General features: G+C 46.2%; 2 protein-coding genes across 4 annotated transcripts; both read left to right on the top strand.

Annotated features, from left to right (window-relative positions):
* The first annotated feature begins 3369 nt into the window (after window positions 1-3369).
* Window positions 3370-6383, top strand: LOC116516251 (SR-related and CTD-associated factor 4-like). Its single transcript, XM_032228688.1, has 2 exons — window positions 3370-4311; window positions 5883-6383. Exons 1-2 carry the CDS (start codon window positions 3423-3425, stop codon window positions 6050-6052), a joined length of 1059 nt encoding a protein of 352 aa, XP_032084579.1. The 5' UTR covers window positions 3370-3422; the 3' UTR covers window positions 6053-6383.
* A 1514-nt stretch (window positions 6384-7897) lies between these two features.
* Window positions 7898-15046, top strand: PAFAH1B3 (platelet activating factor acetylhydrolase 1b catalytic subunit 3). 3 transcript variants are annotated; one of them, XM_032227249.1, is made up of 6 exons: window positions 7898-7990; window positions 8847-8942; window positions 11587-11676; window positions 11781-11897; window positions 13087-13209; window positions 14425-15046. In XM_032227249.1, exons 2-6 carry the CDS (start codon window positions 8862-8864, stop codon window positions 14689-14691), a joined length of 678 nt encoding a protein of 225 aa, XP_032083140.1. In that variant the 5' UTR covers window positions 7898-7990; window positions 8847-8861; the 3' UTR covers window positions 14692-15046. The 3 variants fall into 3 exon arrangements, with proteins under 3 accessions (XP_032083140.1, XP_032083139.1, XP_032083141.1); XM_032227248.1 differs by lacking the exon at window positions 7898-7990 and adding an exon at window positions 8363-8674; XM_032227250.1 differs by lacking the exon at window positions 7898-7990 and adding an exon at window positions 8688-8711.
* Window positions 15047-15421: the final 375 nt, after the last annotated feature.

Here is a 15421-nt window from a genome sequence, read left to right as displayed (position 1 = left end):
GTCAGGTATTTTATTTCATCTTTGTTCAGCCATGAACTGGAGTTATTCTGTTTCCTCTCCTCAGAAGGAACCAACCGGAGGGAAGTTGCGATGAAACGGTGAAAGAGACGCACAGAATTATTTCATCTGTGGGTCTCATAAGGGGACAGGCTCATAAACAGATTCATTTGGTTGGGCTTCTTGATCTCGCCATTTCCAGTTAGTGGCTGATAGGAGTGGGACGCAGTGGCTCAGTGGCTAAGACGCTGAGCTTGTCGATCAGAAGGTCGGCTGTTCGAATCCCTAGTGCCGCCTAACTGAGTGAGCTCCCGTTACTTGTCCCAGATTCTGTCAACCTAGCAGTTCGAAAGCATATAAAAATGCAAGTAGATAAATAGGGACCCCCTTTGGTGGGAAGGGAACAGCATTCTGTGAGCCTTCGGTGTTTAGTCATGCTGGCCACATGACCACGGAGATGTCTTCGGACAGCGCTGGCTCTTCAGCTTTGAAACGGAGATGAGCACCACCCCCTAGAGTCAGGAACGACTTGCACAGATGTGTGAGGGGAACCTCTATCTTTAGGAGTGGGATGCAAGTAGTCCTCAACTTGCAACCGCTGGATAAAAAGGGACTTACAACCGGTCCCTCCCTGTTATGACCATCTCAGTGTCCCATGGTCACATGACTGATTCAGGCACATGGCAACCCCCATGTATTTATGGCAGTTGCAGCATCCTGGGGTTGCATGATGGTCATTGGCGACATTCCCAGTCCCAGTGGTTGTTTTCCACACGCAACGCCAATGGGGAAGCTAGATTCATTTAACGACTGCAGCAAAAAAGATCTATTGGCTGTCACTCACTTAACAACTGCATTGCTTCCTTCTTATACATTCATTGTTTCATTTAATAGATTATAATTTAGTATCGTTTCTTATTCCCCTACCTGTGGCAATCCATCCCAACTACGTTTCCCCCCCACACACACACACCGTATCTCTCTGTTATATATTTAATAGACACCACAATAAAATAAAATTAAAAAAAAACACGAAAAAAAAACCATCATCACATGCAGCATGTCGTTTGGTTACAAGTGTTTTAACATCCACATCCTTGAATAATATTTACCATCTCAAACTTTTCATCTAGTATAACTAAAAGCCTCATTTTCATTCTACAATATATATTCAGTTAACATTAGTATTTTTTTTTCCAGAAAATATACTTATGTTCATTATTGTCCTTGTATTTCATACCTTCAAACAGAGATCTTATTCCTTCATTTTTCAACAAAACGTCACTGTATATATATACCAGTTTTCAATTGTTCCCTTATTAAAATTGTTTATCAGTAGCGAAATATCATTATAATATGTTCTTAACATTATACATTATATCACCAGACCTTATATTAATTTTTCATTGTATCATTGTTAGATTATTTCACAGCATAGTTATATCATCATTCAACTTCTTCAATTAAAGCATAAGTATATCATTTTTCATTTCCAAGAAGTTGTGGTCTCAAATGTGGTTGCGAGATGAGGACTACCTGTATTGTCATAGAGAAGTGCAAGACTTCCCACTTCAGTGCTACTTTTGAATAGATAAACATATTCTTTCCAAATAACCCACTGGCTGAATTCAGCCAGCACGCAAGGCTAAGCTAAACTACCCAGGCCCTCTGTGGCATAGGCATTTGCAGGAGGCTCAAATGGCAAAATGCACATTGCAACATGTGACGCAGCTTTAATCATTGTGGCTAGCCACAGGCACCTCTGGTTTGTGGTTTGCCATGTTGTGGGAAGCTAGTCCCATTTTAACAGATCTTGGGAGCTGGGCCAATCCATTAAGCCATTCATATGGAATATTTGTTTTGGGCATGGCCGTTTACAGGGCGGGGCATAACCTTTTCCTAGGGGGTCACAGCAAGATCGACAGCAGTTTACAACTTCCGCGACACCTCATTTTAAAGCCCATAAAAAACTGAATTGAATGAGCTATTAAATGTTAAATTTGCTTTAAGAATGGCTGGAAAATTCGATTCGGAAGAACAAAGGATCATTGACAGAATAAAATGCATTGCCTTTCGAGAGGCTCGCGATGCTGGAGCGACGTTTATCAATCGAAAATGGATTGCAAACAAATTGAAACGTCATCCGGATTGGGTTACTGATAATCATACTGACTATTAAATCGTGTCAATAAACTCAGTTTTTGATGGGCTTTCGAATGGTGTATGAATTATTTGTGTTGTTATTACAAGTGTTGCTGTGACCCCCTAGGAAAAGGTTATGCCCCGCCCTGTATATAGGCACAGCAATTAAGTTGTTACTGTGGCTGTAGGGTTAAAGTAGATTGCAGGAAGCCAGGCATTCTCTGCGGGTTTGCTTCCTGTTTAGCACAGATCCTTGCAAGAATCTGCAGACGATGCAATAATGTACAATAACTTACAGAACGCACGGATTGAGCAAAATGAATAAAACAGAATGCCTAGCCGGGGGATAAGGCAGCCTAAAAGTTATCCATAAAAGGATTAATGAAAACAAACAATTTTGCTCTTTGTCACCGGCAGGTGGTCAAATGACTAATTTCTGGGACAGTGTTTCCGCATCGGGTACTTACATAAGCAAGCAACATGTCATCTTTATTCCACTTGAATTGAAAGTTCTATAAAAGAAGAACCCAAGTCACCTGCTACCTCCTAAGCCAGCCTTGGGCTTGATCGAAACTAAAGCTAGAAAAAGCCCAGGGCCTTGTATATTTTGCCAGAACATCTGGCTCTGTTATCTTAGGATGAGTTAGGAGAGGCTATGTTTATCCTGCCCTCGTAGGGTTTCCTCATTTGCTGGAAAAACAGATTGGACAGCCACTTATCCGGAATGGTATGGACAAGGGTGAAATGCTCTGAAGTCTGCTACCGCTTAGCTTCGTGCACATGCGCACCAACACAGCTGATCAACGGAGCTACCGTTTCAGGTGAACCAGTAGTTCCGGCAGCTGTGCTGCAGCTTGATTTCTAATCGCGCAGCACAGCTGATCGTTGCACAGCTGATTGTCAGAGCTACTGGTTCACCCCAACCGGTAGTAAAAAAAATGCTACCGGATGATCAGCTGTGTGACGATCAGCTGATCGTTGGAACTACTTGTTCGGGTGAGCCAGTCCGAACCGGGAGCATTTCACCCCTGATATGGAAGTCTCCTGCTTCAGCAGCAGGTTGGACTGGAAGACCTCCAAGGCCCCTTCCAACTCTTGTTATCCTGAATTGAAAATAGAATTTGGGTCCTGCTGATGTCTCTTTGTTGATTGTGAGGTTAATTGTCTGTCCTGCTCTCTTTCAGCCCAATTCTTCTGCTCATCTTTCAGTCTGGCCCACCCGAGGTTTTTTCTTCTCGCCCCTTTCTGAACAACAGCTCCAGAAAGAGGCCGCCGAAGCCTTGATGGTGTTAAGAAATGCCCCCCAGTCTAGCCCCATGCTTTCCCCTTCAGGCCTCCTGCCCCCTGCCAACACCATCTCTGCCCTCATGGGGCCCCCGAGCTTCTCCCACCCTATGGAAGCCATTCCCAACCCTGCCATTCCCAGCCCTTTCCAGCCACATCCCTCGTACTTCCTGCCTCCTTATGTTCCTCAGGGTCTCAAGGCCTCTAGGGACCTAGCCTTGAAGCGAGCCCACGTACCCCCAGAATCGGTCAGTGCCCACCCCGAACCAGTTCCAGGGCCCTTCTTCTTTCCACTCTTCCATGGTAGCCCTCACCCCCAGCAATACAAAAACGTCCGGCTGTTCTCGGTCGCTCCAACTCGAGGGGCTCAGGTAGCCACCTCTCTCATGGTTTCCAGCATCCAGCCCGTCAAACCAAGCCTCAGTGCGGCGTCCAGTTACAGCCACTATCATTTCGCCCCAAACTTGAGAACTTACCACAGTACCTCGGGCTCCATGCAAAAGACTGTCTGCTTGCCCCAAAGCATGGAGACCGGCTGGATTTCCGAGACCAGCGTTGAAGTCCTTGCTCCCTCTGGCTCCGCTCCTGGCCATCCGCCGCTGATGCCTTTCTGTGTCTCGCCCATGGATGTCTCGGTCACCATGCCCTTCCAAGCAGGCTCCCCCGTTGGGATGGATCTGCACATGCTCCCTCCCGGTTTGTCTCTGCTGAACCCCGGCCCCTGCCTTCTAGCTCATCCCTCCTTCCCAGACCCCGTGCTTCTCCCAGGGCAGATGTCTCCGCAGTGCCAACCCCAGCAGTGCCAAGAAGGAAAGTGTTCCAGCAAGAGGCCCAAAGAAGAAGAGCCCGACAACAGCCGTAAGGTGCCTGGCAGCAAGGATGAAAAAGGTTAGACTTCTTCTGCAGGTGCTCAGAAGTTCATTATTTTACATTAGGTTAATGCTGCCGCTACGTGCATTAAGCACATAAAGCAACTCCCATCACCCCACCAGTACGGCAGAGGTTGAGATGGTGAGAAGTGTGGTCCCTAATACCCAGTGGATGTTTTATGTAGAGATCTTTGCAGTTGCTCAGAAAGCCTGTGGAGCAAGTAGAGAGATCAATAGCCATAGCACTAAGACTTCTATACCGCTTCATAGTGCTTTATAGCCCTCTCTAAGTGGCTCAGGCGCCGAGCTTGTCGATCAGAAAGATCAGCAGTTTGGCAGTTCGAATCCCTAGCGCTGCCTAATGGAGTGAGCTCCCGTGACTTGTCCCAGCTTCTGCCAACCTAGCAATTCAAAAGCACATAAAAATGCAAGTACAAAAATAGGAACCACCTTTGGTGGGAAGGCAATAGTGTTCCATGTGCCTTCGGCATGGAGTTATGCTGGCCACGTGACTACGGAGACGTCTTCGGACAGCGTTGGCTCTTCAGCTTTGAAACGGAGATGAGCCCCGCCCCCTCGAGTTGGGAATAACTAGCACATATGTGCAGGGGGAACCTTTGCCTTTACTTTAAGCAGTTTACAGAATCAGCATCCTGCCCCCAACAATTTTACCAACCTCAGAGTGATGGAAGGCTGAGTCAACCTTGAGCCTGTCAGGTTCGAACTCCTGGCTATGGGCAGAGTTGACCTGCAGTATTGCATTCAAGGCACTGCCTCACCAAAGCTCTTACATTTAAAAACAACCAAGCACCGTATGACACTGGTAACCCAGTCAAGGTGGAACAATAATTATCCACACCCAACCCATCATTGATATGGAACTGCATCTCAAACCAAAGCGCAAATGGTTCCTGCAATCAGCCATTTTTCTGGAAATCCATTTATACTCCCGCACCATTCGAATTGGGTTTCTGACAGCTAGTCTTTTGCCAAAATCTATGTCTGGATGGGTGTCCGTGTAATTGTGATATAGGAGGCAATAGGACAGTGGTGGGTTTCAAAAATTTTTCGAACCTACTCTGTGGGTGTGGCCTCCTTTGTGGGAGTGGCTTGCCAGCCATGTGACCTGGTAGGAGTGGCTTGCCGGCCATGTGTTTTCTCTCTCTCTCTCCCTCTCGCTCTCTTTCTCTCTTTCCTTCCTTTTGTCTCTCTGTCCCTTTTTCCTTTTTTTCTTTCATCTCTCACTTTTTCTTTCTTTTTTTCTCTTCTTTCTTTCTTTCTCTTTCTCTCTCTGTGTGAGTCTGTTTGTGTGTGAGTGTGTGTCTGTGTGTGTGTGTCAGTGGTGGGTTTCAAAAAAATTTGGAACCTCTTCTGTAGGTGTGGCCTGCTTTCCGGGTCCACTGGTGGAAACTCTTCTAACCGGTTCGGTAGATTTGACGAACCGGTTCGGTAGATTTGACGAACCGGTTCGGTAGATTTGACGAACCGGTTCTACCGAACTGGTGCAAACTGGTAGGAACCCACCTCTGCAATAGGAGCTCGATGGCATGTAGTGTCAATGATCTAACAGGCTTCCTCTGTTCTTTTTAGATTCAACCGAAGCAGAGCCCGACCGCCTGGCATCCAAACCAGCGCCTAGCCAGTCTGTTCAGCAAGTCTCAGAAAACCCCCAGCAGCCAAGCCACCTCCACCAGGCCAACGGCTCCCCTTCGGTGTCTTTGAGCATCGGCCAAATGGGCTCCATCTCCCTGCCCAGTTAGTCTTCTGATTGGGAGTCTTTGAGAAAGAGAGGTGGCTTCTACTTCGGGTTGCAGCCTTAGCTTGTTTTTCATTCTACCTGCAACTGAATTCTTGCAATTGCTGGTACCTTTTATTGGTGTAATGCCCCAAGTCCAGATCCTTTAACACCGCCGATTCCTTTTTAACTAGTTCTGTGCCCCGATGGAAGGCCGAGTTTGTTTTGACTTGAACCATTGTTATAGTTTAGACAACAGGAAGTTTGCTTTTAGTAGCCAAGTTTGTTTGCATTTCTTTTTGAAAAGGGTGTTTCCCATCGTTTTCTCAAATCAGAGAGAGATGATTGATAAGCCAAACCAGGTTTAGGACACGCTAAGAATTTGATCCACTTACGGGATCTTGCACATGATTGATTCAGGAGAAGAGACGTGCGTTGAATTCGTGGCCCAAAAGTTTGCTGCCAATAAAACGTTGAGAAGTATTGCTGGAGCGTCGACTGTCTTTTATCAAACGGTTGCAGTTTTCAAAGACTTTTAGAATTCGATCATGTTTTACAAAGAATTCTTTAATTGGGGCCATTTAGGTTTTAAACCCAATATCCTTACATTGTGCACTCCAAATACTTTGTTATGTGAAAACTTTCAGCTCCATGTTAAAGGTAGCAGAATTCTGGGAAATGAGAAATTAAGCATATCACTTGGATAAACACCTACAAATACCTTTGAGGATATGAATGATAGCTGTGAATGTATTATTTAAATAATACATGGCATTGATAAAACCATTTTACATTTAATCATGTATAAACCCTCTTCTAGTCACAAATTTATTTAACCTGTCTATGAATTTTTGGTCTAATTTCCATAATCAGATTTCTCTTACTACATCTGTTTCTGCAACATATTGTGCAGCTATCCCATGATAGATTTCCCCCCTTAGCTGGCAAATGTCACCTTCTCATAGGGCTGTGACCCCAATTTAAGTGAGCTGCTATTCCCCCAAAATTGCCTTTAGTGCCGAGCTAGGAACCATCCTTTTTGCTTGAAGATTTGTAGAAAACTGGGACCCTCATGTGGCTGATGGAGAGACTGCAACAATTACTACCGCATTAGTTCCTACTTAACTACAACATATAGCACATTTATATGTGGAACAAGGCAAAACAGTCTTCATTTAAATGTTGTGGAAGAAATGCAGAGATCTAAAGCCTCAAATTATAAGAAATGCTTATCTTACAACCTTTATTGACATTTTCTTCTGCGAACACACTGGCACACATTAAAAATGAAATTCTGATACCCGCTCCCAAAAGAAAAGAAAATTCCAGAAGTCCCATTTTCCCCCTCCCCAGGCTCTGGAAGCTTTCCTGGAGCCAGCATAGGGGAAAGGGAAAAGCAAATAGATATTGTAAATCAGAGGTCCCCAAACTTGGCAACCTGAAGACTTGTGGACTTCAACTCCCAGAATTCTCCAGCCAGCATAGGGCAAAGGGAAAAGCAAGTAGATCAGAGGTTTTCAAACTTTTGAAGACTTGTGAACTTCAACTCCAGCTGGCTGGAGAATTCTGGGAGTTGAAGTCCACAAGTCTTCAAATTGCCAAGTTTGGGGACCCCCTGGGATGCACGCCTACTCGACCGTAAATCTGAGGGAATCTAGCCTAAATGCCCAACTGGCTAAAAAGGGATAATAGGACTGTGCAGAGCGCATGATTCCCAGGCCGCAGTTCCACAGGGGATGCTCTCAAGCAGTCGACGGAGCCAAGAGGCGAAAAATGAATGGGACTAGAGTAGGCGATACCATTTGCTTCCCCAGGAGGGTGTGGGAGAGACAAAGCGAGCTTCCTCCTCTCCCCCCCCCGGCTTCCCAGGTCAAGTGGTTCCGTCCAGGTGGCAGTCAGGAAACCGCTTCCAAAGCGGAGCTGAAACCGGGCGAGCCGAGCAGTTTCTCCGGCAGCTTAAAAGGTTGGGGGAGCACAGTTGATTATTATTATTATTATTTATTATTATTATTATTATTATTATTATTATTATTATTATTATTATTATTATTATTATTATTATTATTTTCCCCCCCCATTAATACCGTGAGCAGTTTCTCCCCCCCCCCTTTCTCGAATGGTACCGGCTGTTTGCCGCAGGCAGAGCTTGCAGGGGGAATGAACCATTGTGCCCAGGGAGGAGGAATTGGATTAAGGCCACTTTTATTTCCTCTCCGAAAAGGGAAGTGATTACTAATCAATTAGAAGGCTTTAAAAGAGAGAGTGGAACATAGGATGCATATCAAGGATTATATGTGATGGGGTGTGTGTGTGTATGTGTGTGCAATCCTCCGCGTCTCCCCCCCCCTCCCTTCTATGCATTGATGCATTGATCCACTACTGTCCGGGTTGATGGAATTGGTGCAAAGCTTTGTAATATCAAAACGCTGCAGATAAACTTCTTCTTTCGCCGGGGTGGAAATCGGAATGGCTGACAGCTTCGCCGTTACCTCTCTAGCGCTATTAAAAAAAAAAAAAAAGACAGGCCTACAGGGGGTTGCCACAGAATAGGTTTACGTTTCCCCCTTCTTTGAGGAATGGTACCGCCCAAGCTTTGTAAGGCGGAGGGGGGGGATGAATGGACGAAACCATTGACGAGGGAGGAGAGGTGACTGGCACCGCCTGTATTGTTCCTGGACGAAGGAGTAGTAGTCCTTAGCGCTCTTCCTTGGTTTTAGCCCTCTGGATGCAGAGGGAGCCATCGGGGGTCCATTGTGGGATGTGCAGGGGAGGTGCGGGGCGGGATACCGAGTCCCTTGTTCTCTGCTTTGTCTCCCTAGGATCTGCAAGGGACCATGAGTGATGGTGACAAAAACCCCGCCAGCACCCCGACCCCGGTCATCGACGTCCAAGGGGATGGGCGATGGATGTCTTTGGTGAGCTGCCTGCTGAGCCGCAGGGATCTAGCAGAAAAGAGGGTCTTTGGGTGGAGGGAACCCCCCTCCCCTCTCTGGAACGATCCCCTTTTATGCTGTTAAGTAACAGTTGGAAGGGACCTTAGCCACGATGTTTAAAAAGATGCGGAGACTCTAGAAAGAATGCAGTGAAGAGCAACGAAGATGAGTAGGGCAGTGTTTTTCAACCTTTTTTGTGCAAAGGCACACTTTTTTCATGAAAAAAATCACGAGGCACACCACCATTAGAAAATGTTAAAAAAAATTAACTCTGTGCCTATATTGACTATATATAAAGTAATTCTCTTGAATCCTCTGCGATTGTTGCTATGGGCGCACGCATGGGACGTCAGTGACGTCCCTGCGTGCGCTACCTCCCGGCGGTCCCCGCGTTTTTAAAGTAAACGCGGGGCCGCAGGGACTTAATAGAGGCATCCCTGTGTCCCGAAAGCAACTTTCGGGAGATGTCCCGAGGCAAAAACACCCGGCGGGTGTTTTTCCCACGGCACACCTTACACTATGTCACAGCACACTAGTGTGCCGCGGCACAGTGGTTGAAAAACACTGGAGTAGGGGACTGGAGGCTAAAACGTATGAAGAACGGGTGCAGGAACTGGGTATGTCTAGTTTAATGAAAAGAAGGACATGATGAAACTCAACTACTTTGGCCACCTAATGACGAGAAGGAAGGACTCCAGGGGTGGGTTTCAACCGGTTCGCGGCGGTCCCCGCAAACCGGTTGGTCGGCGAACGTGGAAGTAAGTAACCTCCAGGAACGGCGAAGGGCCCACACGCCCACCCGCGCTCCTTACCGGTCTTTGAAGGCTTCTGCGCTTTCACGCAGGCGCATGGCACCTACAGCGCCTGCGCGAGGCTCTGCGAGCAGCTGGATGGCACATACAGCGCCTGCGCGAGGCTCCGCGAGCAGCTGGAGCATCGCGCAGGTGCTAAGACGCATGCGCGAACTGCGCGCGTGCACGAGGACGCCGCCGGCCCCGTTCCAACCGAACCGGTTGGAACGGGGTTAGCAACCCACCCCTGAAGGACTCCCTGAGAAGAGCCGAATGTTGGGAATGATGGAGGGCAAAAGAAGAAGGGGACGACAGAGAAGGAGGTGGCTGGATGGAGTCACCGAAGCAGTGGGCACGAGCTTCAAAGGACTCCAGAGGATGGTAGAGGACAGGAAGGCCTGGAGGAACGTTGTCCATGGGGTCACGATGGGTTGGACACGACTTCACAACTAACAACAACAACAAAAATATATCTCAGGGGCTGCCACAAAGAAGAGGGAGTCAAGCTATTCTCCAAAGCACCAGAAGGCAGGACAGGAAGCAATGGATGGAAGCTAATCAAGGAGAGAAGCAACCTAGAACTAAGGAGAAATTTCCTGACAGTGAGAACAATTGGAACAGCTTGCCACCAGAAGTTGTAAATGCTCCAGCACTGGAAGTTTTTAAGAAGACTGTTTGTCTGAAATGGTATAGAGTTTCCTGCCTAAGCAGGGGGTTGGACTAGAAGACCTCCAACTCTGTTATTCTATTCTTTTCTTCGGAAGTCTTCTAGTCCAACCTGGCCTATACCATTTCATGCCACCCAATTGCTTCATAAAAACCTCCAGTAATGGAGCACCCTTCTGGGAGGCAAGTCGTTCCACCAATTTGTTTAACTCTGGGTTTACTCTCCCATGCTCGCTGGGGAATTCTGGGAGTTGAAGTCCACGAGTCTTAAAAGTTGCCAGGTTTGGAGACCCTTGATTTAAAGATTGAAAAAATGGTGGCCATTTTACCCTTGGAGACACAATTCACTAATTTCCACAAACAGCCAAAGGAGACTATCTATATCTATCTATCTATCTATCTATCTATCTATCTATCTATCTATCTATCTATCTATCTATCTATCTATCTATCTATCTATCTATCTATCTATCTATCTAATCTATCTGTCTGTCTATCATCTATCTATCTAATCTATCTGTCTGTCTATCATCTATCTATCTAATCTATCTGTCTGTCTATCATCTATCTATCTAATCTATCTATCTAATCTATATATCTAATCTATCTATCTAGTCTATCTATCTAATCTATATCTATCTAATCTATCTGTCTAAGACAGATAGATCTATCTATCTATCTATCTAATCTATCTATCTAATCTATATCTATCTATCTAATCTATCTGTCTATCATCTATCTATCTAATCTATCTATCTAATCTATCTAATCTATCTATCTATCTATCATCTATCTATCTAATCTATCTATCTATCTAATCTATATCTATCTAATCTATCTGTCTGTCTATCATCTATATCTATCTATCTACCTACCTACCTACCTACCTACCTACCTACCTACCTACCTACCTACCTACCTACCTACCTACCTACCTATCTATCTATCTATCTATCTATCTATCTATGTCTGTGTGTGCGTGTGTGTGTGAAATCTTGGGGTTAGCACTCAGAAATCTCCTGTCTCAATCCACTGAACTTTGCTTTGGATTCTAATTGTTGGGCTATTCCTCTGCTGTCTCCCCCCTACCCCCGGTCCCCCTTCCAGAAATGTAGCCTCTCATCAGCTTCCCCTCTCAAAAACTCACCAATTTTGTCCGCTTTCTGCAGCACCACCGTTTCATTGCCGACAGCAAAGACAAGGAACCTGAAGTCGTCTTCATTGGGGACTCCCTGGTGCAGCTGCTCCACCAGTTTGAGGTAAAATGTCTCGGAAAAAGAGTTTCGGGGGGGGGGGGGAATCACCAAATGGATCCCCCGGTTTTATCATCTGCTCATTGGCCTTTCTTTCTCTTCCCCTCCAGATTTGGAGGGAGCTTTTCTCCCCGCTGCATGCCCTCAACTTTGGCATCGGGGGCGATGCCACCCAGCACGTGCTCTGGCGCCTGCAGAATGGAGAACTGCAGCACATCCGCCCAAAGGTAACAAGATGGCGGCTGATGAACTAGGCCTCAAGCCCAGCATCCTCTCCCGAACAGTTCTGAAAAACGTTACTCGGGCCAGCTCCCCGTATATTTATTTATATACCACCTTTATTGGTTTTATAGTTGAGGCGGGGAACATATTCAGCACACCTTCCTCTTTCTGTTTCCCCCCAACAATCCTGAGAGGTGGGTTGGGCCAAAAGTCCCCCTGTGGGCTTTCATGGCGAAGGTGGAACGAGAACTCACCCTCTCCTGGTGATTGCCCCAAATTCCCCAGCCAGTTTTCATGCGTGAATAGGAACTAGAACTCACCCTCTCCTGGTGATTGGCCCAAATTCACCCAGCTAGCTTTCATGGTGAAGGCGGAACTAGAATTCACCGTCACCTGGTGATTGGCCCAAATTCACCGAGCTAATTTTCATGGCAAAGGTGGAACTGGAACTCACCGTCTCCTGGTGATTGGCCCAAACTCACCCAGCTAGCTTTCATGGCGAAGGTGGAACTGGAACTCACCGTCTCCTGGTGATTGGCCCAAATTCAGCCAGCCAGAAATACAAAGAATGTATTCCATCAGAAAAGACTATTTTCTTAATGGAAGCATCAAATGGGAGTTAAAGAGAAGGGCAAGCTAAGGAACCCATGAGTTTATACAATCTGAAAAATATCCCAATTAAGGTTTCCCCCAACCCCTTTAATTCTTCCGCTTAATAATTAGGGGAAACAAACTGCCTGAGATTGTCTGGGATTCATTGAACGTTTAAAGACCCGAAACCTATTTCTTAAAAACGTATTACTTGTAAAAATGCTACACAGCACCTCTACCGCAGTGTGCTTCTCTATGGCTGGCTGCGGAATTCTGGGAATTGAAGTCCGTACATCTTAAAAGTTGCCAAAGTTGGGAAAAGCTGCTCTCTCGGTTGTGCAGAGATTCTTCAAAATATACACCCCCCCACCCCCCCAGAGCAGCATTCAATTTAGAGTCGTTGAGGCTACTTTTCAGACTAAAGATCCAGAATGCCCACTTTTTATAACACAGGTTTTTCCTGGGCACAAGAGATTTCCTGTGCTACGGTGCTAAATGGGTAGCTATGCATAAGCACCAACGTCATTCATTACTTCCTTTCGCCCAAGCAGTCAATACAATCAACAATGATTCTTTTCCCCCCACTTCTTCCAACGTTTTTAGATTGTGGTACTCTGGGTGGGCACCAATAACCACGGACACACTGCGGAGCAAGTGGCTGCGGGCATAGAGTCCATCGTGCGCGTCATCAATCAGCAACAACCGCAGGCCCGCGTGGTTGTATTGGTGAGTTCCGAGCCCGGCTCAGTCTGATGAAAACGCCTTTTTTTAAAAATGCCACCTTCTCAACCAGACTGCATCCCTCTGCTGCTCTATAACATTAAGCCAGAATTTAATTGGCAAAAGAAACTAGAATCATATGGCTTGCAAGATATTTCTGTCTTCATACACTATATTGCCAAAAGTATTCGCTCACCTGCCTTTACTCGCATATGAACTTACTGTAGGTGACCTCCCATTCCTAATCCATAGGGTTCAATATGACGTCGGTCCACCAATGGCAGCTACAACAGCTCCAACTCTTCTGGGAAGGCTGTCCACAAGGTTCAGGAGTGTGTTTATGGGAATTTGTAACCATTCTTCCAGAAGCGCATTTGTGAGGTCGCACACTGATGTTGGAGGAGTTTACGTAGCCTACAACTTTGTGGCTGAGTTGCTGTCGTTCCCAAACACTTCCACGTTCTTATAATACAGCTGACAGTTGACGATGGGATATTTAGGAGCGAGGGAATTTCATGACCGGATTTGTTGCACAGGTGACATCCTATCACAGTTCCACGCTGGGATTCACTGAGTCCCTGAGAGCGACCCATTTTTTCACCAATGTTTGTAAAAACAGTCTGCATGTCTAGGTACTTGAGTTTATATACACCTGTAGCCATGGAAGTGATTGGAACACCTGATTCTGATTATTCGGATGGATGAGCGAATACTTTTGGCAATATAGTGTATTTATGAAGCTTATAGCTGTGGTCTTTGACTTATGGCCGTAATTGAGCCTGGTATTATAGTTCTAAGCCATGGCTGTCATTAAGTGGGTCACCATGCCACTTTTGCAGTGGTTATAAAGCAAACAACACAGTCGTTAAAATAAGCTATTTTCTTCAATGGGTGCATTTATTATTTTTTTTGATGGGACATGGAATTAAATGCTAGAAACTGGCCAAAAAATTTGGAAAAAAATTGTAGCCACACTGCAAACGGAAGCCAGTTGAGTATGTCTGTGTCTCCATCAGAACTCCAAAATCAATTCTTTAAGTAGTCCTGGGGAGAAGGGTCGAGACTTTGGTCGTTAAGCGAGGACGGTGTGTCCTAAATGAAGACTGCTTTCCCAGGTTCATGGAGCCCAGCTAGTGGCCGGTTCGCACATTGCATCAGTTTAGACACAAAACCCTTTGTGACTTTTAAGATTGTGGGGGGGGGTTTCTGTATCCTGCACAGGGCTTGCTGCCACGGGGCAAAAACCCCAACCCGTTACGCGAGAAGAACAGGAGGGTGAACGAATTGCTGGAGAGTAAGATGCCGCTGCTACCCAATGCCTCCTTCCTCAATGTCGACCCGGGTTTTGTGCATTCAGACGGGACTATCAGTCACCATGATATGTACGACTACCTCCACCTGACCCGCAACGGCTATGCCAGACTCTGCCCCGGGCTGCACCGCTTGCTGCTCTGCCTTCTGGGAGAATGCCATGCTCAAACACCTTGATGGATGCCCGTCAATCACACACCCAAGAGGCTTGTCGTTGGTTTTGAGGGACTGCCGGAGGCTTAGAAGCTAGATTGATTGCAGATTGGCTGCAGATTGGTTGCAGATTGGCTGTTTTCAACCATGCTGACTATAAGGTAAGTGGACTCCAACTCCCAGAATTCCCCAGCCAGCACAGCTGGCTGGGGAATTCTGGGAATTGGGAGTCCACCTGTCTTTAAAACTTGCCAAGGTTGGAAAAAAACCTCCTCCAGAGTGCCAAGTTTCCCACCCATCTGGCATTTGAAACTGGGTACTCCTTTACTAACTCCATAAGCCTCCGTGTGGGTCGTTTTCTTGCAAGGGGTTTGGGAAATGTTTGGCACCGTGAGCTGCCAAAAAAATTTTTTTGGCACAAGTTAATGGGAACCTGTCTTTTTTTTTTTTAAAGTAATAAAAATAACTTGAAGTTTCTGGGCAGAGGTTTGTGTTTCTTTCTACCTATTAGCTGAGTTTCAGACTAGGGTAATTAATGCCCGTAATGGGGGCGAGTCATTTGTCCCGTTTGGCTGGTCACCTGGCTTAAAGAAAAAAAAAAATAAGGTTTTCCCCGAAGACATTAGCAGCAATTTGCATGCAAAGTTCTTTACATTTGTGGAGAAATCTGTTCTTGCTCTCCGCAAATGGCTTCCTGGTCGCTCCCTTTCTGAATTCCTTAAGTTTTATCTTCCTGAAGCTGAGAGGGACGACG

The sequence above is a fragment of the Thamnophis elegans genome, chromosome 12, assembly GCF_009769535.1.
Source record: "Thamnophis elegans isolate rThaEle1 chromosome 12, rThaEle1.pri, whole genome shotgun sequence".
NCBI lineage: Eukaryota > Metazoa > Chordata > Lepidosauria > Squamata > Colubridae > Thamnophis > Thamnophis elegans.
Note: the sequence above shows the minus strand (reverse complement) of the source record. Positions and strands in the feature narration are given on the sequence as shown.

Excerpts from the sequence above, each read along its gene's own strand:
- LOC116516251 (XM_032228688.1), top strand. The coding sequence starts at position 3,423 with ATGGTGTTAAGAAATGCCCCCCAGTCTAGCCCCATGCTTTCCCCTTCA. Across the intron at positions 4,312-5,882 it reads TGGCAGCAAGGATGAAAAAG|ATTCAACCGAAGCAGAGCCC; the intron begins GTTAGACTTCTT and ends TGTTCTTTTTAG.
- PAFAH1B3 (XM_032227248.1), top strand. The coding sequence starts at position 8,645 with ATGGACGAAACCATTGACGAGGGAGGAGAG. Across the intron at positions 11,677-11,780 it reads AGCTGCTCCACCAGTTTGAG|ATTTGGAGGGAGCTTTTCTC; the intron begins GTAAAATGTCTC and ends CTTCCCCTCCAG. Across the intron at positions 13,210-14,424 it reads AGGCCCGCGTGGTTGTATTG|GGCTTGCTGCCACGGGGCAA; the intron begins GTGAGTTCCGAG and ends TATCCTGCACAG.